The sequence below is a fragment of the Drosophila sulfurigaster genome, chromosome 3 (assembly GCF_023558435.1).
Source record: "Drosophila sulfurigaster albostrigata strain 15112-1811.04 chromosome 3, ASM2355843v2, whole genome shotgun sequence".
Taxonomy (NCBI): Eukaryota; Metazoa; Arthropoda; class Insecta; order Diptera; family Drosophilidae; genus Drosophila; species Drosophila sulfurigaster.
This window is the reverse complement of record NC_084883.1, coordinates 8,312,206-8,339,385: the sequence shown is the minus strand read 5'-3', so window position 1 is coordinate 8,339,385 and position 27,180 is coordinate 8,312,206. Positions and strand designations below refer to the sequence as shown.

Here is a 27,180-nt window from a genome sequence, read left to right as displayed (position 1 = left end):
AAAATGTAACACCTAGTGGGATGAGAACTTTTAACAAACATATATTACATGCAAAGGTTCTGGCAAGCAATCAATTTACTTAGTTACATTTATATTTATTTATTTATATTAAGGGAAGTTCTGAACCAAAGTCTCAGCACCGTTCAAACACCTTGTAGAGCGTTGGCAAGTTGGTGAGCTCATAGAGCTCGCGCTTGAGTCGCTCTGGCGGCAACAGATACTTCTTGAAGCCAGGAAAGAGGACATGCTCCATGTGCCAGTGTTGGTCGCGCATGTCGCCATCATCCTGCCAATCGAGCTGCGCATAATAACGCGCCGTCTCCCGACAGAAACTCTCAAAGCATTCCGCCTCCAGGTCCCACTCCACCTCGGTGGCCAGGCGCAGCAGATAGACGGGCAATTGGGCACGACTGGGCATATGCTGGGGCAGCAGGGCAGGCAGGGATTCCAATAGGCCATCCTCCGAGATGCGCAGTGCGAAATACTCTCGCATTATGGGCGCCTTTTGCTGCAGAATGGAAGCGGCATTGGCGGCTAGCTCAGATTTGTCGCCATCCTCGGGCTCCCAGCCAGCGGCTTGACTGTTGAGCGCTATGAGCAGCAGCTGCTCCAGGGGAAGCGGCGGCACCACGCTAATCTCGCTGCAGTTCTGGAACTCGAAGACCAATCGTTGGTAATACAGCTCCTCGCTGAACGCGACCGTGTTGCACATGTAGAGACGCGTTTCGTGCTGAAAGATGGCGCGTCGCTCATCCACACAGCCCACATAGACGAGCTGCTTGAAGATGCCGCGCAGTTGGACTTGGCACTTGCGCTCGATGCGCTGCTGCATGTCCAGCACGCTGGAGAGTCGCACCTCTTTTGATTTGCGTGCTGCAATCACCCGGAAACTTTCTTCTTGTGAAGTTGTTGGTGTTTCGCAGCTGGAACCCGAATCGGCTTTTTCCAGCGGCTTGAAAAACTTGTCCAGCTTTTGCTCCGTAGAATCGGTGCGCACCATTTCCTTCTCGTAGATTCGTTGGGTTTTGTCCATTACTTGGGTGTCCTCCAGCTGCGAGGTGCCGGGCAGCTTGAGCTGCTTGTAGAAGCTTCTGGTGGTATTGCTGCCCAGCAGCTGCGCCTCCAGCTGCTGCTTGATGCGCTCAATGATCTCGTCCTGGTAGAGGAAGTGCACCTCGTGCTTGGTGGGATGCACATTGACGTCCAGATTGTGTGCTGGCATTGTGAGGCTCATGTAGACAAAGGGATGCTGACCACGCGGCAAGTAGGTGGAGTACACCGCATCCACCGCGGTCTTAAGTGCTGCAAAGCGAGATTCGCGGAATAAATAAAACATTTCTCGCCAAGAATTCATTAATGCATTTTCTCACCCGCTGACTCGACCAAGCGATGATTGATGAACAGCAGCATTATCGCCTTCTTTTCCGCATAGTTCACCTGGGTTAGCTGGCATTCCAGCTCGAATTTGAACATATCATCTTTGTAGCTCAACTCCATCAGCTCCTTGGCAATGGCAGCACCATAAATGGCGCGAATATTCTCGCTCCGAGTGCTGTTCGCCTGCGTCTTCAGAGCAGGCTGTTCGCCCTGTTTGCGCAGCACGAATCCTACTTGGGGATTGTGCACCGCGTATTTGGCGAGCACATCGGATATCTTTTGGAACTCTTCGGCCGGGGATTTGAGCGCTTGGCGTCGCTGTGGCATCGAGTAGAACAGATCCTCAATGCTGATGATAGTGCCCTGATTGCCAGCACATGGCTTGGCCGTGCCCAACAGTTTGCCATCCGAGTAGTTGGCCTTGTAGCCACAACGTTCGTTCGCCGTCTTCGTCTGGATGGTCAAATGGGCCACATGGCTGATGCTGGCGAGAGCTTCGCCACGAAATCCGAAAGTTGCGATTTCGGTGAGATCCTCGAACTTGCTAAGCTTGGAGGTGGTGAAGCGCTCGCAGACAATGGACAGATCCTCCTTGCGTATGCCTGTGCCATTGTCCTGAATTTGCAGCAATTTGAGGCCACCGGCTTTAATGTTTACCTGAATATGCGTAGATTTAGCATCCAGGCTGTTCTCTAGAAGTTCTTTGAGGGCGTTGGCTGGTCGTTGGATAATTTCACCAGCTGCTATGCGATTGACAACGACTTCATCCAGTTTCTTGATTACTCCAGGCTCCAGCATGGCGCCAAAATAATTCTGTGCAATGCATAGCAGCAAGCAAAAGAATGTTATCGAGTTATCGATTTAGATTTGTTTTGGTATATTCGAACTTATCGCTTTAATAGCGCAATTGTGACGTCACTCAGCACATTGATAATCATCCATGTATGATTTAATATGATTCTACACTATTCTACCATCATTTCAATATTTATATATAAAACATGGGTTGAAAAGTCCCGGGCCTTACACATAGATGGTGCTTGTTTTATTGCAGTCACCTTCTTTTCAGTTAATACTATCCTTCAAAACATAGCTGTTAAAATTTCATGCTATTCTATTAGTTTGTAAGTTATTGTGCTAAAAGTGACACAACTTTTGTTATTTTCAAAACAATGGATCACAAACAATTTAGCACTTAAAAAATTAAAAAAATTAATAACGACATTAAATCAACAATATTAATCCATTTATTAATTCATATATGGTTAAACACAAAGATTATTCAACAGTTCGTAAAGCCTTTGCACTACAACTAGTTTTGATTCGAGAACTTAAAGAGAATTTTCAAAATTCGTACATTAACATTAAATTGTACTGTGTCGTTTCAAACATTTAAAGTTTTCAAGGAAACGTTTGTTAACTAATACTACAAGTTTTCTGCTTTCCATTGCAGTGTGCTATTAGAACATCCATTTGCATTTAAAGCAAATAAACACCGATATACCCAAAATTATAGTCGTATATTTAAAATAGCTGCGAACTTTACTCCGCTTGCGCTCTGCAAGAATCTCATCGTAGTTAATATAAAGAGGATTCTTAGGTGGACTAAAGGAACCAAGCTGTAAAACAGGACAACGGTATTAAATATGTAAAATTTGCAAAAATATATACTTACATATTTAACAGTCTTGGTGAGATCATTAATGACGCCACGATAAGCGTTCAGGCTGCTGTGCAAATTGGTTAACTGCATCTCCAATGGCTGGCCAAGTTTGCTCTGCAACTGATTCTGTATGACGAAGCGCAGCGATGCCTGGATAATGACCAAATGCTGCAGATGATTGCCTGTGATCATCAGGATGTCGTAGAAACTGTAAGGATAAAGAATTTCAGTCGAGTTTTATTTTTATATATGTTTTCTATGTTTTATGTTTTCTCACATATCCTCTAAAAAACAAATTAATTTCATACTCACTTGTCCATGCCATCTTTTTTAACGCGCGCTATGAACTTCTTTGACCAATGATGCAAATGAAAGCTGTCGCGTGGGAAATTTATTAAATGAAAACAGTTTCTTCTTTCGATTACTTCTTTATACTCACTCTAGAATACCCTTCATAATTTTGTTCCGATAGATGGGAAACTTTACGCCAATATCACAAAGCTTCTTATCGTCCATGTTAAGGAATTCACCCAGTGAAATACGTGATTTGGCAAAATGCTCCACCATATTCTCCATATTCAAAGCTCGCAAGATGCTATTGAGTTCCTGAAAGTACTCCGGACAGTCCGACTTTAGGAAAATGCGTGGGACATGATCCCGCAGCGTGCTGTAGGTCAAGAAATCGGTGGGCACCATGTAGACATTATTTTCGCGTGGTAGCAACTCCAGAAGATCGTAAAATCCATGAAATTCCGCCACTTGCTTTGGAGTATAGCCTTTATTGTTGGCAATGGTTGCATTAAAGCCCGCCTCAATCAGCAATTTGACAATATCTGCATGATTGTTTTCAACAGCAAAGAATAGGGGAGTCCAGCCCTGGTTGTTCCTTGGCTCGAAGCTTACATCTTTGATGAGCAGTCGCACTACGTTGGTGTAGCCATTGCGGCAAGCAAACATAAACGGCGTCATGCCAAACTTATCCGAAACATTAATAATAGCTCCTTTACACAACAGCAGACGCACCAGCTTCTCAGCAACAACGGCGTCTTTGGAGAGGCAATCGCAGGCCAGCATCAGCGGCATTGTGGAATCCACCTGCTTGTTGACGTTTGCCTTGTACTTGTTTATCAGATGCGAGGCCAGCTCAAAGTTACCGTTATGAGAAGCATGCATCAGCATTGTTTGGCCACCGCATACCGGATTATCCACATCAAAGTGCAGCTCATCGATTAGTTCACAAACCCTATGAAAATCACCATCCACCAGAGCATTGTAGAGACTCTGATCTGGAGAGACATGAGGTTTGAACTTTTCCCGTTTTAGCTACGCGAATAATTAAAGTGTTTTAGTAATATCAAAAATGGAAATTTGCAATATTTACTTTTTCAGCAAAGTAGAAGCCGTCGTAGCTGCTCTCGTCAGAATCATCCGAATCCGGCGGTGGGCCATACGTCATTGTGTTTGTCATTTTGTTGTTGTTGCGTTTGGACAAAATGCAATGTATTAAAACATTTAAAAAATTGTAATTAAAAAATTACGCAGCGAAAAGCAAAAAACCAAACAAAAATTGTAAAGCTTGAAATGAAGTGTGACCTTACTGAATGACTCGATTACCCATTTTTTCGAAGCGAGATGGTCACATTGAGCAGCTCAGTATATGTTAATATTTAAAATAAGTAAAATGTATATTCTCTTCTTTTTAACATATTTGTATTGCGTGCTAATTCACACTTTAGTATTGACTTTAAATCTTCTTCAATGTAAAGCAAATTTAAAAAAAAAATGCTTGGTCAACTCCATATCTCTTTTCTATAACATGATGGTCACATTAAGCAGCTTAGTATTTGTATTTTTATTCAAATACACCAAGATGTATGTACACTTATTTATTAAATATTTATAATTTGTTTCAATATTTTATTAATTAAGAATGCGCCTCCGCAATAATTAGTTTTTGCCCTTTTTGTTAAAACGAGGCCCACCAAAGTTTTTGCCCTTGTTGAATTTGTTTTTGCCCGCCTTGTTGATCAGCTTAACGTTGCTCGTCTTCTTTTTGGCCGAAATCTTTGACATCTTTTTGTGACGATTGGCTTCGGATCTGATGAAATATAATATAATACTTGAATACCATGTACACAGTCGATTAGTTGTTTAATACTCACCTCAAACGCAGTGCTCCACTGCGACTGACATCAGTCAAATCGTTAGTGAAAGCGGATTGTCCTCCACGCCGTTTGGGTTTGCCTCCAGCTCCTGAATATTTGGTATTTTCAGTTGCTGCTCCCAATTTACCAGGTCGCTTGCGTAACTTCGCCATCTTGGCGCGCACAAGTGACACCTTCTCCACTTCCTTCATGGCGCGTTCCTTAGCCAGCTGCTCTGGTGTTTTCTTTCTTGGCTCCTCCTTCTTCTTCTTGCGCTTGGCCTCTAGCTCCTTAACTGGCGGCCCATCCTCGCCGTCGCCACCATATTCGGGTCGCTTCCGCTTGCCAGCTGTCTTGCCTTTGCCACCTGCAGGTTTGGCTGCTTCATCACCATCGTTTAAGGCAAGACGAGCTTTTTCATTCTCTCGCTGTTGCTTGGTCTGGAACCAGGTGCGTCTTTCATTGGGTTGCCCCAGCAGTTTGCGTTCCGTCTTCGACAGCTGCTGCTCCGTCTTGGCCAGCTGACGTTCTGCCTGCTCCTCGTCGAGGATATTTTCTGTAGATGAAAATCGAAATTAATCCATGTTTGAATTATTTAGAGAATGAAATTGAAAGATCTACGTTATACGTCCATAAGTCAGTTAGTCAATAAATATAATGATAAATAACTTACGGATCTCCGGCTCCAGACCAGTGAGCTTATTCCGATACTTCTCAATGATCTCTGGCGGTATAATGCGATTCTTGACGCTACTCTCGGCATTCTTAATAATGTCCTTAACAATCTTGCGCTCCTTCTCACCAGCCAGCGACACAGAAATACCCGCACGTCCCGCACGAGCTGTGCGACCGACACGATGGATATAATGCTCTGTGGTAATGGGCATCACAAAATTGATGACAGTTTTCACGCCCACTATGTCGAGACCACGTGCCGCCACATCGGTGGCAATTAACACATCAATCTGCTCTTCCTTAAACTTCTTGAGCGACTCCAATCGTTGTTGCTGCGTTAGGTTACCGTGCAATTCACCAGCTCTAACGCCCAACAGTCCTAACAGAATATGTAGACGATGTGCCTGCTTTTTGGTCTGGACAAAGACCATGCAATGATCATGGAAGGTGCGGCAAATCAAACTGGCCAATATGGGTTCCCGATCACCCTCCTTGTCCTCGCGAATGCGTATGAACTCTTGCCTCAAATTGTAGGCCACCTGTTGATTGTTGTTCACAAACACTTTGACGGGCTTGTCCAGTGAGACAGCAGCCAAGTCCTTGACCTGTTCACTCATGGTGGCTGAGAAGAGCATCGTCTGGCGCGTCTTGCAGCAGGAGTTGATAATCTCCTTCATTTGCTCCGCAAAATACTCGTCCAACATACGATCTGCTTCATCCAAAATGAGTACCTGAAATTTGAGATTTGATTCGTTAATTGCACTAGAAAGTAAACAAGTATTTTTGTGCCTTCTACAGTGAAGTCAGCTTGCAACTGCAGCGCAATTGCAAGTACCAGAGAGTTATCCGCACAGCTAGGAAAAGCTCAGCGCGCAAGGATGGAGCATCATCATAGAAACTAGCTATTGTACGACATGAGAAAAGTTTTGCTTTAGACTAACCTCAATGGAGTCCAAGGTAAAGCTGGGCGTATTTTTGATGTGATCAATAAGACGACCCGGTGTCGCTATAACAATATCCGGATTCTGTCGCAGCACAGACTCCTGCGCCTTCACATCGAGTCCACCAATTGCCAGACCAACATCAATTGAAGTAAACTGACAAAGCTGCTTGGTCACCTGATAAACCTGGGCGCCCAGCTCACGAGTGGGCACCAACACCAGTACTCTGGTTATGGCCTTGTTGTTAAGTGGCCTATAGAGCAGACGCTCCAGTGTGGGCAGCATGTAGGCTGCAGTTTTTCCGGTACCCGTTGCCGCACAGCCGCAAACATCGCGTCCGAGAAGAGCCACGGGGATGGTCGATGACTGAATGGGTGTTGGGTAGATGTAGCCGAGCACACCGATAGCGCGCATGAGGGGACGCGATAGATTCATTTGGTAAAAGGACGTGATAAGCTCGTTAGCCTCGATAGTGTCATCGAATTGCATCTTTTCGCCCTCCTCCTCCTCCTCATCGTCACCATTCTGTTTCTTCTTCTTGTTCTTGCTTAGCTTTTTCTCGCGTAGTCGCAGATTATCATGCTGCAGTTCATCATCGGAAAGCGCAATCTCCTCATCGCTCTGCTCGGCTGCCACAGCTTCGGCGCCTCCGCGTTGCTGGAGACGAGCAGCGATTTTGTCGTCTGTCTTTGTGCGCGCCTTGCGCTTTACGTACTTCATGAGATCATCCCAAGTGTCTTGATTGTACTCCTTAACCGAAGACACAAACTCAAAGCCCTTCTCAAACTCGGTAACCTTTTTGTGTCGCAGTTTCGTCGGTTGATACTGCGCAAAGCCGGGATAATAAAGAGAGTGTTTAAAGATGTATGGCAGGTGACATTAAATTATGTTTTCTTACTTCTACTTCGGCGTCTGAGTCCTCAGATAGATTCTCCACCTCGGCGTCGTCTTCAATTGTGCCGATCAAGTCCATATTTTTAGTTGCGCCCATTTTTATGCGCTTAGTGCAGCGCGTGTTTACAAATTTTTATGCTCAAGCCGACAACACGTGTGCGAGTAAGCAACAGAGTGACCGCATTTGAAAATTTGCTAAAAGAGAACTAGGCACAAGTTGGCAGCTCAGTTACACCGGCTGCTGAAATTGTTATCGATAAGTTCCCATAATCAGCTGTTCTGGCAATTGTTATGAAATTTTGTTAATTTTCCCATAGGAAAATGCTGCGTTTGTTGACAAAAACTCGCAATTTCAGGTATGTTAAATACTTTAACTACATCAATGGATATTCAAGCAATAACTTCTACAGGTCGTTGCTGCCCATCTCGGGTGTTCGTAGCTATGCACAGAAACTTCCAGGAAGCAGCATCAAATCGCAAGACGAAGAACCGATTAGCAATGAACCCATAAAATTCTTTGGAAGCCAGGCGGCCACTTGGCGTGCGAGTGAATCGCGCAGCGGTGGCGGCGACGAAGCACTGTGGTACCAGCCCTATGTAATCTCCGCCAGCCTGGCGATATTCCTGGTCTACTTCTGCATACTGCGCGAAGAGAGTGATATTGATTTGCGACTAGAGGGCAATCTGTATGATCACGTCAGCGGTTTAGAAGAGGTGCAGCTCACAGTCAACTACAGGTACAACAAGGAACACGGCTTAGACACAAAGGAACAGGAGAAACGTTTGACCGAACTGGGCGTTGATGTGCGACAATTAGATTCGCAATTGGCGGCACAATAACTTCGTTCTTAATTAGCTCTACGTATACTTTTTGTTAAGCCAAAAGATAAATGCAAATATTAACAAATTTAATCTGCTGCTGTATGGATTTATTAAATGTTTGATTGAGGACTCTAATTTTCTTTTTAATACTATTTTGTGACCTATTTTGTAAAAATGTAATCATTAGTTGACAATTGATATTATTTTGTCTTAATCATTGTAACTGGATGTGCGAATCCGATCGATCGGTCTTTAATTGCATTTTTTGAAGATATGTGTAGATAAATAGATTAAAACATGTTAATCCATTGTATTCGATCCTGTAAATAAATGACGTATCCTATTAGCACAATTAACCTGAATATTGGTTAATCCAGCATTTGGTATCCAAATGTGTTTGAGCGATCCGTAAATCCGATTGCATTCGCAGAAGTTAAAGTAAATGATGCAATTTAAATTAACTGCGATTTAAAATGATGGGAGTTGCATTTCGATTAGAAGATATACATATTTATTGTCAAATGTTTAGCTGTAAAAGATTCATTTTATATAAAATATATTTACAAGCGCAATTAATGACAAAACAACTATAGTTTAATTGATGCCACCTATTCATATCTGGTTTATTGTTAATAATTGTGCAATTGATTCGAGATATTGTCGATTAGGTGTGTTATCGATAAGAGTAATCATTTGGTATTTCGACAACTGCTAAACAGCAGGCACATTGTGTTTGTTGTTCTCTGGCAACAAAGACACATTCGCGGACGTTGGCGCAGTTTATTTTTGTTTTAGTTGCCACTCTGTGTTTATGAGTGTTTGGTAAAAAGTAAACAAAGTGATCCGTTTATAAATTCAGAGTGTGTAAGTGCTGACCATTAGAAAAGAATTTTCATTATCATCCAAAGTCCACAGTGCATCTTCCATCCGCATTCACACACACGCCGTATACTTGATGTGTCTCGTACAAACATAAGCATACATCTATATGTACATATCAATTTAATAAAAATTAAATTCGTCTGCAGCTGACGGGTTTGCTCAGGTCCAGGTCCAAAGTTCAATTTTTGTGCAGCGCTGTTTAGTTTGCTTCGGTGTGTGCATCGGTTTGCGTGCGTGTGTGTGAGTGTTTTGGTGTTATTGCGGGTGTGTGTGTGCTCCCTCTCTCTCTTTTACACACTCTGCATATTAATTATAATAAATGTTATATTTTCGTCAATTGTCGTTTCTTCTCTTCTTTCACGATGACTGCATACAGAACACACAACCAAGAAAATACCTGTAAACAATGGCTTCACATTTCTTTCGCACTGCATTTTACGCAACTGCAGCGAGAAAATCAATAAATCTACCGTTTGCCGCCGGTCGCACGGCCGCCACTCTTGCTGTTGGCCTCTCCTTTGGTGGTAAATGCTTAAACTTTTCTCTTAAGTGACACGCACACACACTCTCACACACTTGCAAATTTCTTTATTTATATTTATTGTATGTCTCGCTCCCACAACAACGGCAACTATATGAACAACACAAATGATCCGTCCTCATCAGCACAAAATAATCGCAGTGCAGCGCTGCCGTACGACAATCTATATGCGGATAATTTCTTTAACATTTCCGCCGCAGCCGGTGGAAAGGCCAAGGGTCTTCTGCAGGGGCCGCAGGCGGAGTACCGGGAAATGCAACGGCCATTAACGCGCAATTTCTCAAGCCTTCAAACACCACTGGTGCAGAATGTAAGCTAAACATATTTACATTTTTAAAATATTTTAATTTTTGTCATGCAATTGTATTCGTTTGATTTGATTATAATTCGTCAGCTATGTCTGCATTGCTTTAATTGTTTGCCAATCAACGCTTAATTTGTGCAGTGTTCGTTCTACATACATTGTGTGTATTTGCTTTCAATTGTCTCTCGCTCTGCCTAACATAATCATAAGATAGTTTAAAGTGCAAGCATAACATTATCCCTACCACAACATTTTGCATAATTAACATTACATTCAATGTGTTTACATTAGCATCACCCACTCAAATGATGATTAACATAGTAGCAGACCGCTGTTAAATGAGCCGGTGTTGATAAAAAACGATTGTGAACTTTGTTCCCGTACAATGATTTAAGTTTTCCATTTGAGCGATTAGCCGGCAAAAAAATGGAAATATATATTTATTCATATACAATATTGTACAGCATGTAATTAGCTGGCAGTCATTTGTTGGTTGAATAAACCGTATAAATATTTGTCATTTAAATATGCAAAATACGTTTGAAATAAACCCTTAACCTAAGTTGAGCTTTAAATACGTAAAGCGACCTCTACTGTCACGTTTGCGAACAAACCTACACACATATACACATATACATCCATATGTTCGTGCAATTGGGGCAGCTTTTATGATAGATAGATCATAATGGCGCTCAATGTCAAGCTTTCGGCTCAAGCCTACATTTGGTAGTTCTCTCTCTTTGCAATTTCCAAGTTCTGTGGACTACGTGTATATAAGTATATGTATGTACATGCCATATGTAGGTGTAGGTGGGCGCTTCTTCCAATCCCGCAATGTAATTCAATCCGCCGCAAATGGCAATTCAGATCCCTCAACTACACTCACGAATGACGATTTTCCAGATTTCCAGATTTATATAGGCTTTCATTGGAAGATGGGCGCACTTGTCACTGCTCTATGCTCTTTTCCCACACAAGGCAGTCGATCAAAGCTTTTGTATCTGCAAATACATGTTAGATAGTAAATAGTTATTGTTTTTCTCCCCTGCATTATCATAATTATGGATTTTATAATTGAAATTGCACTACTCTTAATATTCCTATATATACTGCTTAAGATATATCGGCGCATTCAACTTGTGAGTTTGAGTATTAAGTTTATAAAAAAAAAAAAAAAGAAACAGTAATATAGTAGGAACTGGCCAGTGGAACGGTAATTATCTGAATTGACTTTGTCTAGCGCTTATCTAAATTGCAACCTTCTTATCGATAGATTTGTTACGGTGTCTATAAAAAAAAAGAAACAAAGTACGCAATATCAGCTGGATTAAGAATATATAGAAGCTACAATTTAGTTTACTGAATACCCGCGATATTGACGGTTCTCGAATACGCCGCGCATGAACAAATACGCATTTTAATTATTATTATTATTTCCGAATTTATAATCTTTATCTAAGGAAATTATGTAATACTTATTCCAAAGTTCCTTCAAATAATATTTCTTCTTGTGTTTTATACGGTGTCTTTAAATATAATTTAATATATATTGTTTAAGTAATAAAAGCAATGTTATTAGGTCTACTAAGTGAATCCCCATCTTTAATCTGTTCAACAATGTTTCTTATCGATGAGAACTCTTTGGTCGGGTCTCAGGCCACATTTGAAATCAGATGTGATGCCAGACGTCAAGCCTATCTAATCGGTTACCAGATTAAAGTTACACTAGACCTAACCAAACAATTAATTGTTAGGTCTAATTTATATAAAGATCTGATTAGCACCACCTAAAAATGTTATTTTGAAAATATATTATATAGATTAAGAATAGATCCGGAAACGCATGACAATGAATAGATATATAAGCATAATCTATATATAATATATATCCGTTGACTAATGATGATATTTCAATATTTGTATTATGCAGAGCGCGATGACATCGATAAAGAATCGTAGGTATTTGTCCTCCAAGGATATAACCAAGAATATGACGCTCTATACGACTAACAAGGCGAATATCGAAGTGGATCCCAAGACTCTGAAGTTCAAGAAGCCCACGGGCAATCCCTTGGTCCTAATGATGGCTTGGCTGATGGCCAAGCAGAAGCATTTGAAGAAGTACGCTCAGATTTACACGGAAATGGGATTTGATGTGATGGTCGTGCACATTACACCCTGGCAGCTGCTCTGGCCGGCGAAGGGTACACAGGTAGAAGCCATAAAACTGATTACACTGAACTGGTTTTGATCTCTTTATTAACTTTGCTCTCCGTGTTTTATTGACTTGCCAGGTGGTCGCCGCAGAGACGCTGAAATTTCTGGAGAACAATAAACAATATGAGCCGATCGTTATGCACGGCTTCTCGGTCGGGGCATACCAGTTGGGCGAGATAATGTTGCAAATGTCGCGTGATATGGATCGTTATGGCAGCATTCTGGATCGTTTTGTTTGCCAGATTTGGGACAGTGCTGCCGACATCACTGAAATCCCAGTCGGACTGCCGAAATCGATTTTCCCAAAGAATGAGCGCATGCAGAGCGCTCTGCGCAATTACACGTTGTACCATCTGAAGACATTCCACAATCAGGCAACCATACACTACATGCGCTCCAGTCAAATGTTCCACTCAACGCTGCTCAAGGCACCGGCGCTCTTCTTTGTGTCCGACAACGATCCCATCGGCCCGCCATCCTCCAATCACGCTGTACGGGAGAATTGGGAGCGTGCCAACATTAAGGTTACATTCAAATGCTGGGAACGCTCACAGCATGCGGCCCATTTGATCCAGCATCGGGATGAGTACCTGGATACCCTGTTCCAGCATTTGGAGAGCTGCGGTGTTCTTGAGGCTGTTGGTGTGCCCAAGCGCGCAAAGTTGTAAAATACCTCTCCGATTCATTTGTGGGTGATAAATAAAATGCGACGATTTCATGATTTTACCTAGTTTCTAAGAATTAAAGTTTAACCATTTTGTTCCCTACGTACGTGTATGTGTGTGTGCGCCAGAATCTTTAAATTATACCAAAATTGATGGCTGCAAACAACAATTCTTTAGAATTAAGCGATGAATGCAAAGTAAAAGCTCCACTGTACGACAACGACATGTATATTTGTTATATTTTGAGACCAGCACCCAGCATCACCGCTAAATAAAGTAATTTGATTAAAACTAATCAAGAGCAATTGTTTTTGTTAAAGGAAAAATTAAAAAAATGAAAAAAGTTCAATGACCGCTGCGGACAGGATTCGAACCTGTGCGGGTAGAACCCAATGGATTTCAAGTCCATCTCCTTAACCACTCGGACACCGCAGCCTTGAATTCGACGCTGCCAAACTGCCTATTACTTATATGAGTGGTTTGACGGGAAATGTTTGCATAGGTGGCGTTTTAGCGAGTTCGACTTAACGATCATAGATGGCGCTGCACGAAGTCTATTTTTAAATACCAGTTTTGACACGCAGTCAACATGTGCTGCGGTGTCCGAGTGGTTAAGGAGATGGACTTGAAATCCATTGGGTTCTACCCGCACAGGTTCGAATCCTGTCCGCAGCGAAAAATTATTTTTTACTTTTTTTGTTAGTTTAGTTTTTTTTAGTTTTTAAGTAAATGTAATTCTACTCCGATTGTTGAATATTTACATCGTTTGCCCTTCGACTGCATTTAAAATGTAAACAAATTTTCGTTCGTTTTTGTTTTTTTTTTTTATATATTTTGTACGTCTGTTACAAAAAATAGTTTGCATTTTTTAAGTGTTTACAACTATGGTTTGTTTGATTTAATAGTTAAAAAGAAAACTTAATACAATACGACTGTATTAATAGAAGTATTATGTATATAGCTTAAAACCTATCCACATTCACAATCCTCATTCGCCTCGTCAGACTTTCACTGCTTTGGTGGTGGTCGGTAGACGCCCACAACGACGGCATGGTCACGCTCGTAAGGCTCCAGCGTGAGCTGCTCCTGTGGTTTCAGTTTGTCCGCCTGCATCTTCTTCACCTCAGCAGCAAAGACCGCTTCAGGTTGCGCTGTAGAATCAATGCACGACGCCTTGATAGAGATGACGAAGTGACCGCCATTCTTAAGGAAATGCTGGGCATTCAGTGCGACAATACGTCCCTGATCTGGCTGGGCAACATCAGCGAAAATGGTGTCCACCATGCCGACTAGCATGCGATACTTGTGTGGATGACGTGCGTCCTCAATGATGGGTATAATGTTGGTGCGCTTCTTTGCCACATTTATCAGATCACGGCCGGAACGATGTGAGAACTCCACGGCGTAAACGAGACCCTCGGGTCCGACCACGTCCGAGACGTGCGACACGGTTGTGCCAGAGGCGCCACCCAAATAAAGAACCTTGGAGCCGGGAGGCATGTGAATCTTCTCAACACCGCCAAGAATAGCAGCGGCCAACTTGGAACGGAAGGGATTCCACACACGGTACTCAATCTTCTCGCCACCAGTCTACAAAAAAAACGTTAAAATATAATTGTAGTTGACCTCATACAGCAAAGTTTTGATTGAGGCTGGAGCGATAGCTGCCTCAGTTGTGCATTAATTCTAAGCGTCACGTGGACACCGTCGGCAACTGCTTAGCATGCACCTGAAGTGCACACAGTCGCAACAGACGCCACGCACACTCATGACCACATTTTGTCATGTTCTGTACCCCTGCACAACATCATCATAAGCAGTGATGCCATCTATAAATAAACTGAAAACGTACCTCAACGGAAATTCGCTTCTCGCCGTAGACCTCGGAGCCGGGCACAAAGTTGCGGGTGACCAGAGCATCCTCCTTGCCACGGGCAATGAACACGCCCTCGTGACGATGTGGCTCAATGGTGACTGTTTTGCCGCCCTTGAAGCCTCCAGCGCCACCTCCACGTCCGCCACCACCACGACCGCCTCCGCGTCCACCACCTCCACGACCTCCAGCACCACGTCCGCCACCGCGGCCACCACCTCCACGACCACCACCAAAGCCGCGATCGCCACCACCTCCGCGTCCACCGCCTCCTCCACGGCTTCCGAATCCTCCGCCGCCTCCACGGCCACCGCCGCCACCGCGTCCTCCAGCTCCACCGCGGAAGCCACCGCCACCGCCTCCTCCTCTACCGCCGCCGCCGCCACCACCACGAGGACTGAAACCTGTTGAAAAAAAATCAACGAATTAAAATAACTGCTTCTCTTGCGTTCTTAGGTTAAGGTTGTGTTGTTTTGTTTTGTTTTGAATCTAAGAATGCTCATTTATCGTTACAAAAGTTTAATATTTGTTGTTTATGATCAACTTACCAGGTTTGCCCATTTTAAATATCTGTACTTTTGTGTTTTAATACAAGTGTTTCCACCAATTCAAAAACGCACGCGGTATATCAAAAACGCTGCACGCATAAAAAGAAACCACGTGTGTAGCGTGACCGCAAGTTGATTTTTAAAAAATATAGTAAAATACCAAATCTGTACAGTTTGATGTATAGTTCCCAGGGATGCACATTGTCGATGACCAGGGACGACTTTAAAATATTAAGAATGTGCAATCTAAGGTACATTTTCATGCCATTTTTCTAAGCATTTTGCTTAAATTCCTTGAAATGCTAAACAGAATATTTATTAAGAAGCATTTATTAGATTTTGAATATATTCATAATATACCTAAGAATTCCAGCTGATGAAATATGAGTTAACTTTCTCATAACAGCTAGACTTTTGCGTTAACATGACTCTATTATGCGTAAATTACTCAGTTAGGTCATTTGTGGTATATCATATACGGTCACATTGAAACTCTGCGCAAATATGGCCGTCGCCTGAAAATTATGTGAGAAAAGATAAGCGCCGTGTTTGCCATTTGTGTTTAAACCTACAAAACATATACAAGCGTGCACGCAAAACGTATACAAATGTAAGCAAATTAGTTTAGTGCCTGTTTCTATCGTTTTTATTAGCTTAACATACATTAATTGCCTGTTTCGGTTCGTGTTCGGTTTCGATTTATTTGTCGCTGACAAGGCAAAAACACGGGAAGAAAATATGCATACATACAAATGTCTATGTAGTATGTGCGTGCCTGAGTGTGTGTGTGTGTGTGTCACTTTGATTTTTTAAGAGCACAACAAATATCTATGAGAAGCCGGTATACGTGCTGTCCACTTTGTGAATAATATAAATGAAGTCGAAAATTCAGCCTGGAACATTGCATTTAATTGGCCTTCATGGTCATACGTGTCGCGGCATGGGCTGAAAAAACCGAAGAAAAATGGAAATTATGGCAAAAAAAATCGTTACGTTGATGCCACGGGTGACGCTACGTTTTGCGGCAGCCGCGACGCGCACGTAAGCACCGCTTACGATACCCAGCTGTTTGTCGTTGTCGTCTCTCGTTCTTACGTTGGCCGTAATGCGTGATATTTGGCAACCACACGCGAATAGTTGTGGGCTGGTAACGTTACGTTGCGTACAATTCCGTACAGTACGTTAAGCTGCCTTGCGCGCGTGTTTTTCATTCCGTTTCGTTTGTTTTTTATGTTACGTTGGGACTGTTTTTATCTCTCATTGTTGATATTGTTGTTCCTTCTTGTTATTGTACGACATTTCTAATGCCTCTCTTTCTCTCATGTTTTTATAATCAATTGTAATATATTTGCAGCTTTTTGTGTATGTGTTATTAAGAAAAAGAAAATAATATATATAAATATATATTGTTTATGATATATAATGAGATAGTGTTTGAGCGCGCGAGTTAAACGAATAGCGAATTAAACGTGCGTGAAAGAGAGCGCGATACGAGTCGTGTGATGGCGTCGCGCAGACGCCCCGATTTGAATCCAAAACTGCACATGGACAGACAGCCAACAGCTGCACGCATAACAGGTACCTAACAGGTATATCGATCTCATCGATAATTATGAGGCCAACGAATGATCGATATCGATATACACGCAAAACAAATCGCTCTTCAAAGAATTTTGGGGGAAACACATTTATTAATTAAAGTCTGCAAAAAGACAGTGAAAAAGATTCGAAGAATTCTTTAATTCTCAGTGAAAAAGATTCGAAGAATTCTGTAATTCTCAGTGAAAAAGATTTGAAGAATTCTCTAATTCTCAGTGAAAAAGATTCGAAGAATTCTCTAATTCTTAGTTGATTAGGCAATCCGAATGGATTTAGCTTTTCATTATCTAAATTGAATTGGACTTTCGATTCGCAAGTTGTGGGAGATTTTTGGATGCCAAGGCAACATTGCTAATCTGTATAAATACGTTTTGAACTTGCAGATCCATCTTTACCCGCTGGAAAGCGTCGCGAAATCGACAACGTTATGAAGAAGGCACGTGCCAACACCACCAACGATTACTGGGACAAGAAACTCATCGAAGCCGAGGAGAAGGATCCAAATCGTTGGCGCCACACCGGCTACAAGAAAATGTACATTCAAGGCGAGAGCAGCTCTGGAGAAAGTGAACGCGATACAGCCCAACCTGGTGGCTATTCGCGTTACCCAGGCGTGCCACCGAATTCCGCGCCACCGCCATCCTCGTCGTCCACGCGCTACGGACGCTCGCGATCACCGCACTCACGGAGTCGGTCACGTTTGCGCAAATCGCCGCCGCTTTCGCCGCCGCCGCCATCGCATTCACGTCGCCGCTCACCGCCACCGCAGTTCATGGATCGCCGGCCGGTAATGTCGCCACCATCGCCACATCACAACAACGGACCGCCGCCAATGCGTGGCCGTCCACGTTCGCCTCCCATGCCGCCGCGCAGCATGCCCCGATCCCCGAACAATCATCACAGTGGCAACAGCGATATGCTCCGACGACCGGGCAACGTTCACGGCCGTCCGCGATCGCCGCCGGAACCGGCAACCGGCTCATCTTCATCTCAGATGCGCCGTAAGCCGACAAACGCGTCGCGTTCACCGCTTGGCCGGCGCCGTTCGCCGCCGCTGCCGCCTCCATCGTCGTCGTCGGGAATGGAGAAACGTGGAATGGGCCCAGCGCATATTCTGCCACGGTCCAAGCGCCCACCGTCACCGCCCCCAAGGGTAAGTAGACAAATGAATATATTTGATATGGAATCGTTATTAATTGCAACACTTATTTAGCATTCAATGCGGTCACGCTCGAACAGCTCCATGAGCAGCAGCTCGGATGATTCCTGTTCACTGTGTTCGCCCAGTCATCGTCACAGATCTCGGTAAGTTTTCAAATATCTATCTCGTCATAATATCTTAAATACAGAGTGCATAGAAAAGACAAATGTTATGTAGGTGTAATCAAATCATTCATGAGGCAATTGAACAATGAGTTTTATGGTTGAAAACTGTAAAGCTGCGAGTTCAGCTTATCAATTACTTGTACACACGTATTTGCAACATGTTTTATATATCCACAAAACATTTGAAGTCTCCATAAACTGTTAATTGCAAAATATATTTATGCATTTGTGTATTAACATGATTTAAATTTTCTGTTTACATACCTTAGTCAACCAATATCTACAATTTCTAATGCTTCTTCTATACACACAGTTCTCGTGGTCCGCGTTCGCCGCCGCCCAAGCCGCGTGGCCATTATCGTGGCGCCGGGGCGCCACCGCCGTTACCACCGCCAGAGTCGCATGGCCGCTTGCACGGTCGCCCGACAACTCCGCCGCCGGTGCGCGGAGGTGGCGGTGGCATCGATAAGTATCGCGAGGCCAAAATGCGTCACATAAGTCACGAGCGCGGCACATCGTCGGATGTGCATATGAAAGTCGGTCGCGCGTCGCGTCATTCACCGCCGCCAGAGGATCCGCGACTAAAGCATCGGCCGCCAGAGCCACCAGAGCCAGCTGCACCTGCCGCAGCAGCAGTACCGCAGGCGAAAAGGAAAAAGAAGGAGAAAGAGGTGAGTTAATGCGTGCTAATCTTAAAAGAATTGAATGCTAATTTCTTGATTTATTTCCATTAGCTGCGCACACGTGTTAAAATCGAAGGTGAAAAACGGAAAAAGCAAACAAGTGCGACGGTTGCAACAAGCGCTAGCGCCAGTGGCAATAATGCCAACTCGTCATCGGATTCGGATGATTCGGGCGGTTCCGATAGCGATGATGCGAGCCCAGCATTGCCATCATTTTCGGCGACCACGCGTCTAACGCTATCCGAGCGATTCGGCAAAATGGCTCAATGGAGCATCGATCGCAGCAATATGGAGAATATGCGCATCACCAAAGACTCGGCGGGTGGTGCGCTCAAAGTGATGATCGAAGAGGGTATGGAATCGCCGCCGCGTCGTTATTCGTACTCGCCGGCACCGGCTGGTCACTTTCCCGAGGAGTTGGCCACCACAGCACCGTCGGGCATGCTGTCGTGGGATGATGTGCGCGTTCGTTACGAGTACTACAAGAGTCGCGGTTATTTGAGGGACTTGGATCTGAAGGTGAGTGTGATTATCCTAACCATGAAAGTTGTTAAATAATTCTAATATTCGTTTCTTTCTTGCTTGGCAGGATTACATCAAATGGGAGGAATGGTGGTATAAATATCAGGAGTGGTTAAAACAGGAACGCTATTACGAGTACTGGGATCGCAGCCAACAGCTGCGACGTCGGCGCAAGAAGCTGCCAGTTACTCAGCGTTTAAATTAAATGATTGCACATTATTTCTCTTAAGTCCATACGCTTTCAACCCCTCATAAAATTTCCCTCCTGATCCTTCCATTCATCCTGTCTTTTCTTCCGTTTGTGTTTTTCATCATTTCCAGACTTCATCTTAATTTCTTTTTGTACATTTAGAATGTATAAAAACGCATTTTGTATTTAATAACTAATTTATATATATGTTATGTATATGTGCATCAATCGTTGACAAATGTGGAGATGTACTTGATCACTATATATATATAATAATATATAAAGCTTGTTATATATTTCAAAATATAACGCAGAACATTGTATGTCTGTTATTTGGTCTGTGTATGTTATTTTTTCCAGGCATTCAAGAGACATTTGTAAACACATTAAATACCATACATACAAATCAATAAAATATAAATAAATATAAATTTGACTCTTGATTTTATTATGCCAGAAAAAATGAATTTCCGAATCAGTTCCGATTTCATTTTGAGCGAGCGATTCCAGTTCGATAACAAGCTCAAATGAAGTTTAGATGAACTGTTAACAGTGGCAGCTTTTTGCCGGTTGATGTCTTTGCTAAGCTTATTAAGAAAGGCGTCCAGACTAAGCTTAGTGGAGCAAGCTTTTCAGTAACATTTGGGAGCTGAGGTTGGTTTCAAGGTCGTCATTTGCATAATTTGCATAAATAAATAAACGACTACACTGCTTTTGACTTGGGTTTATGCGTGTAGTGGGAATATGTCGTGGATGTCAATGTCGTGACACGTCACCGGAAAATATGCATGGTGCGTTTGCCTGACGGCATATAAATTGAAAAATTCACATATAAAAATATGTAATTATTTGGCATGTTTTCAATTTGTGCAAACCAAAGGCGCAAGTATGCGCCGCGAAACGAAATGGAGCATGTTGCGAGGGGAGGTGACATCTTATCCAGAAATGGGTGGTACTACTTATTAGGGGTTGCGCATGCATATGTCACGGGGGATGTGGGGATATGTAGCATCTTGAAAGGAATGAGATTTCCGTTATACAAATTAACTGTTGTCGAGGGTAAACAGGTAACTGATAATTAGATTAAATGTTTGATGTTGCTGTCTCGATGCTGTTGATGGGGAAATATCGCTTGAGCAAAAAATGTGTCCACATTCATTAGATGTATGCACATTTGTGCTTTCCATAATTTGTTAATGAGAATTATTGATGAAAATACCAATCAGTAATCAGTGTATTAATGCTCAAGATGGTCGTGACGATGTCTTAAATGGTATGATACTTAACGGCATTATCTTTAAGTGCAGTTACATTATGCCGTCACATTTAACTTGCTACTCTATAATTGCCTTTGGCACTTGCTGTCTAGCCTCAATCTGGATCCCCATCATTATCATCATCAACAGCAGCAGCAGCAACACCAAGGGCCATGTCCTAGTACAATTAAGCAGTGCCTATGTCTGACTAAACAGCAACAGCAACAAAAGTGTTAAGAAGACTTTAAGCTCACGCTGAGTTCACCTCCCCACCCTCCTGTCGACAACCCAGCCCAATCATCCAATGCTGCGCACAAAAGAAGCTGGAAAAACTTGAGGAAAAGTCACGTCTAATTACACACATCTTAGAGCAGCATTTGACCTGGTTCCTCCTGGAGAGGGAGCAGAAGGCTTGGCATAGGGTTGCTTATATTTTCGCCAAATTGGTTTTAAAAGCCACAATGACGAAGAAGAAGCAGGCGACAGAAAGCGGGGGCGTGAGAACGTGAGCAATTATTGCGGTTAAGTAGCAAAGCGAGTGTCAAACCAAGTTTCACAGAACACACACACACACACATGCACAATGTAAGCTTTGTATAATCCACATAAAATACTAAATATGACAAATAAGTGTCAAGGAATAAACAAAGCGTCAAAAGCTGTAGCAGTGTAAGTGTGCGTGTCGCCCTCTAGCGGCCAGCATCAGGCTGTGCAAATGTGTGAAGAGGTAAAAAATTAAAATAATTGAATTGCAGTGCGGTGCAGCGCAGTGCAAAAATCAAGCGAAGCACAAAAAGTGCCGACAACGGATCCAAAAGACGACGAGTGGCGATTGCAAGTACAGTTAACGCCTGCGGCCGATAGTCATCATTAAGCAGCTCCATTTGTGCCGACCAATCACGCACAAAGAGACACACACAGCAGTTGAGAGAGGTGTGTAACCAAGGTTGCGGAGGGGGGACGGGGAGGCGGTCGTGTTGCTGCAAGGACTTGTGAATTAACAATTCCTTTCAATTAACTGTGCAACCAACAAAAAGGCGTGCAACGGCAAAAAAAAAAAAAATTTCAAAGAAATCAGCGAGTCCAACGATATTCTCTTCAATAAAAATCAGACAACTGCAACCAGGGCTGCAAGCGATTTCTTAACAAATCGATCACTCACATTTTTGAGAGTATTGTATTTAGTATTTCCATTTCGTTTTCTTACCTAGTATACTAAAATGTGCGGAGTCAAGCTTATCGCATTGGCTCCACAATTTATCGATTGCAGCCCTGGTCACAGCAGTGTTGCAGATGGCACAAAGTAAGAGTAATGAAAGCGTTGCATACGAACGGGCGCAGCAGCCAAACTACATAAATAAACGCAGAAAGATAACGGGCATATACTGCTGCAATGGGTATTCGGTTTGTGGGTTCGGCATTTGGCAGCGTGATGTACTACTATATAGTCGCATAGTCGGAGAGTTGTCGTGGAAAGAGGGGGTCTAAAATCAGCAGCGACTGTAACAAGTTTCGTGTTTCTCTTTACAGTTCTTTGCTTTTTGTATTTCGTTACAGTCAATCAGTTTTGCATGAGCGATTTCTTTACTCGTTTGCGCCAACTGTACAATTTACTTATTGGGGGCTCTACTCGCAGGGGGTGCAAAGGGGAATTGAAGCAGGGGGACGGAGCAGGGTTGCGGGTCGCTGGGCTTAGTCGCTGCAGTTCGAAACGAAGTTAAAGCGAGTTGCCTGCCACTGTTGTTGCTACTAACTACATATTGGGTTTACTTGGATCTTGTTTGCGCAAAAAAGTTTCTGTGTCACAGTTTGCGCAAACAACATTCAACCTTTTCGACTACTTTCACATTAGTTTGCAACTAGTTTGCAACTACTATTAACCAAAACATATGTATGCCTCACTTTAGTGGGATCAATTAATGATTTGTTCGACATGTTTTTTTGCTTTGTAAAGAAGTACAATTTGAATAGAACACATTGTCATCATGTGCAATGAATTAGTTTCAAATATTTTAGTTACATTTGTTATTTCCAATCATAATATTCCATTTTGCTTAAATGTTATTTCCAATCATAATATTCCATTTTGCTTAAATGTATATTTTGGTTACATGAAACTCTAACTTAAGTTGGCTGTGACTAATGATTATCTTTATTTTACTTTAAATTTATAAATTGCTTAATTTAATGTAATATATTCAACAATATTTCTCATTGAGAATTTCAAATACTACAAACTAACAAAAATAAAATAATACTATGTATTTGGAATATTATATTAATGATTTGTTCGATTTGTTTTTTTACTTTGGAGAAATGTGACATATATATATATATATATATATATTATTTTGCCAGTATATTGATTATATGAGTTCTTTATCTATCATTGAGAATGTATAATTTATCAAATTTAATTTATTAACATTAATTGTAGAACCTTTTAAATACTATTGCTTTCTAAAAATTATTTATCGAATATTTGGAAGTCTAGTATAAAGACAGGACATTAAAAAGATATCCGCTTAGGAATTAACTTTGATTCTTGACTTAAGTTCTGCTATGGAGAATTAAAAAGAATTGTATAGAATTAGTTGTTACGCTGCTGTCACGCTCTCAGGTATGAGTTTTTCTCTTTTGGGTAACTAGCAAAATTGGAATACATTTTTAGAAAATAATACAGTTTTAATGCGATATAAATCCAAATCAAATTTCCAAATCCATTCAATTCAATAGCTTTAAGCTTGAAATGGTTTAAAGTTGTTTACTTCTTTAGTGAAAACTGTCGATAGAACGAGTATTTGTATTGTTGGCAACTCAAAGCAGTTTCGTTTTGCAGGATTAGCCACAATTTGTGCCAATTTCCAGCTTTGCCTTGTCCCCTCGTCTGGCACTCCTTCGCTCGATAGCTTCTCCAAATATCCACTCTCTGTAATTAAAACCTCAAACAATCAAACTGATTCCGATCAGATATCCTCCCCTCCAACCGAACACTTCTCCCCTAATTTCATCCCCCACAAAACACAGGTCGGTAAAAAGAAGAAAAACTTTAGGCACACACGTAGAGATTTTCACACGCACTTTGTGCAAGAATTTTGTTACGGGGACTCGCTTGTATCCAAACTGAGCTCCATTGTGGGGATAAGGATGGGGACTGCATGTCTTTGATTTTCATTCGTCGACCATCGACGTGATATTTGCTTAATTTTCGCCCAGGGGCTTCGGTACGATTCAATTCGATTCGATTCGATACGTTTCGTTTGGCTTGGTATGGTTTCGTTTGGTTTGCACGAATAATTATTTGCCCATTTGGGATAAAGTTTTCCTGCAGTTCAGTTCAGGTAATTTTCGCAGTGAGATTAGAGCTGGCAATGTGTACGGGGCTGCACTCTGGGTGGACGAAAACAATTAGAATCAAAATCAAACGAAGCAAACCGGATACAACAGTCACCCACACATACGCACACACTCGTGTGTGTGGGATCCAGACAGACGCACAGACAATTGGAAACGGATATCAGGTAGTTGATTCGCATGGAAATCACTCGGAATTCATGTTACACTTTTCCTACAATTCTCCCCCAACTGTCATCGCATTTAAGCAAAAATGTCTTGTTCGTTTCACGGTGAGTTTTTACTGTAGCTGTGCTTAAACTGTTGGCCAGACGGTCAATCGGCAACCAGTTCTCAAGTGGCCAAAAATGTGAATGCCCATCTTCATCACCCTGTCTATTCCCTTCTCTTTCATTTACATACTTATTTATATCAAAGTTTATTTCAGCGCAAGCTGAAGCAACGTTTTTGTCAGCCACTGTTGTTGTTGGCTTCGCTATGCTTTATTTGTTTACACTTCATTCTCATGTTTCGTTCGTTGTGTTGTTGTTGTTGTTGACATTGGTCTATAAATAGCTGCGATAAGCACACGTGCGATCGTTCTCATTGCTCGACGCTTGCTTGTTGACTAAAAGTGTGTTTTGTTCGCTTGGGTATCAACGGTCCTGTGGCGCAATGGATAACGCGTCTGACTACGGATCAGAAGATTCCAGGTTCGACTCCTGGCAGGATCGAAGTTATTTTTTTTTTGCTTTTTTTAATATTATTTGTTAAATTAATAGAGTATTTAACATTTTTTTGCTAAACGCATTGCTATGTCTAAAATATTATATCAGTTTTTAAAAATATATGTTTATAAACTACGAACAAGTAATCAAAAGTCCACCACACAGAAAATACATTAAGTGTTAGTTTCTGTAAATTCTTACAAGTCGGAAGACGGTTGTAATCACATATGAATTGATGTATATTTCCATATTTACACAGATGTATATTTCCATATTTACACAGTCGTTGGATCAAATTTGTATTCAACAAACTTTGCTCTTTTATTGTACTTGTTTTATTAATACTTCATATTATGAACTTACCTGTCGATAAACGTGTAAGCACCGTTGTCTTGGATTTTATGTGCCACCAAAAATTTTAATGCTCGCTTTCTGCCCGCATTCATTCACATCTAAAGTTAAGCAAGCGTTTTTCGTTTATTCTAAAATTGCTTTTATTTTATTTCGTGTTTTTAGCTCGCAATATTTTATGTTGCCACACATAAAGCATAAGCAAATCTCTCGCATAAAGCAAAACTCTTCTGCTGCACACATACAAAAATGTTGGCTGAATATAATTTCATTACACTTTCGCCCCTCGTTTCTCCTCCCCATCTATCCATTCATCCATCCATCCATCCACCCATCCATCCAAGCAAGCAAGCGACATACGACCCCGCAGCAGAAACTGTCAACACGGCGCATTCCCATTTCCCCAACTGTTAACATTGCCTCGAGCCATGCGAGATAACGGTTTACTTTCTTAATCTTTGTACATAATTTTTGCAACCTCATGTTACGTAATGTCTGCTTCCAAAGTTTGGGGGGAGCTTGTCGCAGTCAACGTGTTCTTCTACTCTAAACACGTGGGCTGCTTTAATTCGTTATGCGGTTTGGCACATTTTCATTTAATAGCGTTTTTAAATTTGCGCTCAGTTGAAACTTTATTTTTAGTAAAGTTTACTTTTTTAAGTGTACGCGAGTTTTAATTCTGCGTTCACTGATTAAACTCTTTACAAAATAAACAGTGAAAATGTGCATCCATTAGTAATAAAAGAAAAATAAAAACAAATAAAATATTTATTACATTTAAACTAGTTTCCTAATTCAAATTTTGAGCACAACTAAAAAAAAGTTAAAAAATAGCTATCTCTTGTTTTGCTTCATAATAAATACTAATATAACTACAAATATTATATCAGAATGGGTATGTTTTAGTCGAAAGCTGTAGAACACTTTGCTGTAACTTTTTTGCTTGCTTTCCATACCTCTGCTTATCTGTCTTATGTTTTGTGTGAGGTTGTGTGTGTGTGTGTGTGGGGTGTGTAGGGTGCGCAAGTGTTGGCCTTTTATTTTTTGGTTTTGTTGTGCTTGTCTGGCCTTGGGCATTTCCTGTGCCGCCCCATTTACACACATGGTGTCCTTGCAGGTGTTCTTGCTGAAACGTCTTGACATTTCCTGTTGATAGTAAGTAGCTGGCAGGCAGCCGCAAAATCCAAAACTGAGCCTTAAGCTGCTGTTGCACATACTACTTGAGCAAAGTTTTCCAGCAACTTCAGTTTTGTTTTCTTTTCCACACTTCTTCGCATCTTACTCCGCAACTCGACTCCACTCAACTCGAAGCTAGTCAGTGAGGAGCTCAGAGCTCAGAGCTCAAGTCAAGTGTGGAGACGACGACGACGACGACGATGCCATACTTGACCGTAGTCAACAGCAAAACCGCAAGTGGCTGTGGCAGAATCAGGAGCTGGAACAGGAGCAGAGTTCAGACCGCCAAGCGAACCGTCGAGTAGCGAACAGCGAACAGCGAGCGCAGCCCAAGCAACGCTTTCAATTACCAACTTAGCGCTGATTACTTATTCCTCAGCGCAAAATCCGTCTTCCCCGCTTTTCCTGGCCAACCACAAGGCATATTAGTCAAAGCGAATTGCGGCCGAGCTCATAAGGAGTTTGGTCTT

General features: G+C 42.1%; 7 protein-coding genes, 1 long non-coding RNA gene and 3 other non-coding genes across 13 annotated transcripts; 6 read left to right on the top strand and 5 right to left on the bottom strand.

Moving 5' to 3' along the window:
• Positions 1-110: 110 nt before the first annotated feature.
• LOC133842889 (DNA mismatch repair protein Mlh1) lies at positions 111-2,296 on the bottom strand. The gene is made up of 2 exons (XM_062276182.1): positions 1,371-2,296; positions 111-1,302 (listed from the first exon to the last, which is right to left on the bottom strand). Exons 1-2 carry the CDS (start codon positions 2,173-2,175, stop codon positions 134-136), a joined length of 1,974 nt encoding a protein of 657 aa, XP_062132166.1. The 5' UTR covers positions 2,176-2,296; the 3' UTR covers positions 111-133.
• A 310-nt stretch (positions 2,297-2,606) lies between these two features.
• LOC133843188 (uncharacterized) lies at positions 2,607-4,637 on the bottom strand. The gene is made up of 5 exons (XM_062276624.1): positions 4,422-4,637; positions 3,480-4,363; positions 3,353-3,415; positions 3,053-3,248; positions 2,607-2,996 (listed from the first exon to the last, which is right to left on the bottom strand). Exons 1-5 carry the CDS (start codon positions 4,506-4,508, stop codon positions 2,838-2,840), a joined length of 1,389 nt encoding a protein of 462 aa, XP_062132608.1. The 5' UTR covers positions 4,509-4,637; the 3' UTR covers positions 2,607-2,837.
• A 265-nt stretch (positions 4,638-4,902) lies between these two features.
• Positions 4,903-7,876, bottom strand: LOC133840766 (probable ATP-dependent RNA helicase DDX27). The gene is made up of 5 exons (XM_062272812.1): positions 7,699-7,876; positions 6,801-7,625; positions 5,858-6,590; positions 5,203-5,740; positions 4,903-5,138 (listed from the first exon to the last, which is right to left on the bottom strand). Exons 1-5 carry the CDS (start codon positions 7,789-7,791, stop codon positions 4,988-4,990), a joined length of 2,340 nt encoding a protein of 779 aa, XP_062128796.1. The 5' UTR covers positions 7,792-7,876; the 3' UTR covers positions 4,903-4,987.
• Positions 7,877-7,898: 22 nt separating this feature from the next.
• Positions 7,899-8,651, top strand: LOC133840768 (uncharacterized). The gene is made up of 2 exons (XM_062272815.1): positions 7,899-8,050; positions 8,105-8,651. The coding sequence occupies exons 1-2, from the start codon at positions 8,016-8,018 to the stop codon at positions 8,532-8,534; spliced, it is 465 nt and encodes a 154-aa protein (XP_062128799.1). The 5' UTR covers positions 7,899-8,015; the 3' UTR covers positions 8,535-8,651.
• Positions 8,652-9,244: 593 nt separating this feature from the next.
• Positions 9,245-13,420, top strand: LOC133840767 (transmembrane protein 53). 2 transcript variants are annotated; one of them, XM_062272813.1, is made up of 5 exons: positions 9,245-9,380; positions 9,776-9,922; positions 10,065-10,249; positions 12,174-12,455; positions 12,538-13,420. In XM_062272813.1, exons 2-5 carry the CDS (start codon positions 9,805-9,807, stop codon positions 13,126-13,128), a joined length of 1,176 nt encoding a protein of 391 aa, XP_062128797.1. In that variant the 5' UTR covers positions 9,245-9,380; positions 9,776-9,804; the 3' UTR covers positions 13,129-13,420. The 2 variants fall into 2 exon arrangements, with proteins under 2 accessions (XP_062128797.1, XP_062128798.1); XM_062272814.1 differs by lacking the exons at positions 9,245-9,380; positions 9,776-9,922; positions 10,065-10,249 and adding an exon at positions 11,290-11,382.
• Positions 13,421-13,478: 58 nt separating this feature from the next.
• Positions 13,479-13,560, bottom strand: Trnas-uga (transfer RNA serine (anticodon UGA)). The gene has a single exon. It is a non-coding gene; the product is annotated as a tRNA-Ser (tRNA).
• A 158-nt stretch (positions 13,561-13,718) lies between these two features.
• Positions 13,719-13,800, top strand: Trnas-uga (transfer RNA serine (anticodon UGA)). The gene has a single exon. It is a non-coding gene; the product is annotated as a tRNA-Ser (tRNA).
• Positions 13,801-13,924: 124 nt separating this feature from the next.
• On the bottom strand, positions 13,925-15,696 carry LOC133841176 (rRNA 2'-O-methyltransferase fibrillarin). The gene is made up of 3 exons (XM_062273506.1): positions 15,547-15,696; positions 14,978-15,402; positions 13,925-14,715 (listed from the first exon to the last, which is right to left on the bottom strand). Exons 1-3 carry the CDS (start codon positions 15,557-15,559, stop codon positions 14,134-14,136), a joined length of 1,020 nt encoding a protein of 339 aa, XP_062129490.1. The 5' UTR covers positions 15,560-15,696; the 3' UTR covers positions 13,925-14,133.
• A 314-nt stretch (positions 15,697-16,010) lies between these two features.
• On the top strand, positions 16,011-20,297 carry LOC133841175 (basic salivary proline-rich protein 2). Of its 2 annotated transcripts, XM_062273504.1 has the most exons (7): positions 16,024-16,156; positions 16,901-17,124; positions 17,529-18,298; positions 18,359-18,450; positions 18,785-19,142; positions 19,206-19,673; positions 19,744-20,297. In XM_062273504.1, the coding sequence occupies exons 2-7, from the start codon at positions 17,049-17,051 to the stop codon at positions 19,879-19,881; spliced, it is 1,902 nt and encodes a 633-aa protein (XP_062129488.1). In that variant the 5' UTR covers positions 16,024-16,156; positions 16,901-17,048; the 3' UTR covers positions 19,882-20,297. The 2 variants fall into 2 exon arrangements, with proteins under 2 accessions (XP_062129489.1, XP_062129488.1); XM_062273505.1 differs by lacking the exon at positions 16,901-17,124 and having other exon boundaries at positions 16,011-16,156.
• Positions 20,298-21,634: 1,337 nt separating this feature from the next.
• LOC133843556 (uncharacterized) lies at positions 21,635-22,249 on the top strand. The gene is made up of 2 exons (XR_009894519.1): positions 21,635-21,791; positions 21,878-22,249. It is a non-coding gene; the product is annotated as an uncharacterized LOC133843556 (long non-coding RNA).
• Positions 22,250-25,116: 2,867 nt separating this feature from the next.
• On the top strand, positions 25,117-25,189 carry Trnar-acg (transfer RNA arginine (anticodon ACG)). Its single transcript has one exon. It is a non-coding gene; the product is annotated as a tRNA-Arg (tRNA).
• The last annotated feature ends 1,991 nt before the right edge of the window (positions 25,190-27,180 follow it).

Bases quoted from the DNA above. Each gene is read 5' to 3' on its own strand.
- LOC133842889 (XM_062276182.1), bottom strand. From the start codon at position 2,175: ATGCTGGAGCCTGGAGTAATCAAGAAACTGGATGAAGTCGTTGTCAAT. The intron at 1,303-1,370 runs GTGAGAAAATGC...CTCGCTTTGCAG, and splicing joins TCGCTTGGTCGAGTCAGCGG to CACTTAAGACCGCGGTGGAT.
- LOC133843188 (XM_062276624.1), bottom strand. From the start codon at position 4,508: ATGACAAACACAATGACGTATGGCCCACCGCCGGATTCGGATGATTCT. The intron at 3,416-3,479 runs GTGAGTATAAAG...CCCACGCGACAG, and splicing joins ATTATGAAGGGTATTCTAGA to CTTTCATTTGCATCATTGGT. The intron at 3,249-3,352 runs GTGAGTATGAAA...TTATCCTTACAG, and splicing joins AAAAAAGATGGCATGGACAA to TTTCTACGACATCCTGATGA.
- LOC133840766 (XM_062272812.1), bottom strand. From the start codon at position 7,791: ATGGGCGCAACTAAAAATATGGACTTGATCGGCACAATTGAAGACGAC. The intron at 5,741-5,857 runs GTAAGTTATTTA...TTTCATCTACAG, and splicing joins TGGTCTGGAGCCGGAGATCC to AAAATATCCTCGACGAGGAG. The intron at 5,139-5,202 runs GTGAGTATTAAA...ATATTTCATCAG, and splicing joins AGTGGAGCACTGCGTTTGAG to ATCCGAAGCCAATCGTCACA.
- LOC133840768 (XM_062272815.1), top strand. From the start codon at position 8,016: ATGCTGCGTTTGTTGACAAAAACTCGCAATTTCAG. The intron at 8,051-8,104 runs GTATGTTAAATA...TAACTTCTACAG, and splicing joins ACAAAAACTCGCAATTTCAG to GTCGTTGCTGCCCATCTCGG.
- LOC133840767 (XM_062272813.1), top strand. From the start codon at position 9,805: ATGGCTTCACATTTCTTTCGCACTGCATTTTACGCAACTGCAGCGAGA. The intron at 9,923-10,064 runs GTAAATGCTTAA...CGTCCTCATCAG, and splicing joins TGTTGGCCTCTCCTTTGGTG to CACAAAATAATCGCAGTGCA. The intron at 12,456-12,537 runs GTAGAAGCCATA...TTGACTTGCCAG, and splicing joins GGCCGGCGAAGGGTACACAG to GTGGTCGCCGCAGAGACGCT.
- LOC133841176 (XM_062273506.1), bottom strand. The intron at 14,716-14,977 runs GTACGTTTTCAG...TTTTTTTTGTAG, and splicing joins AGAAGCGAATTTCCGTTGAG to ACTGGTGGCGAGAAGATTGA.
- LOC133841175 (XM_062273504.1), top strand. From the start codon at position 17,049: ATGGCGTCGCGCAGACGCCCCGATTTGAATCCAAAACTGCACATGGAC. The intron at 18,299-18,358 runs GTAAGTAGACAA...ACACTTATTTAG, and splicing joins CACCGTCACCGCCCCCAAGG to CATTCAATGCGGTCACGCTC. The intron at 19,143-19,205 runs GTGAGTTAATGC...TATTTCCATTAG, and splicing joins GGAAAAAGAAGGAGAAAGAG to CTGCGCACACGTGTTAAAAT.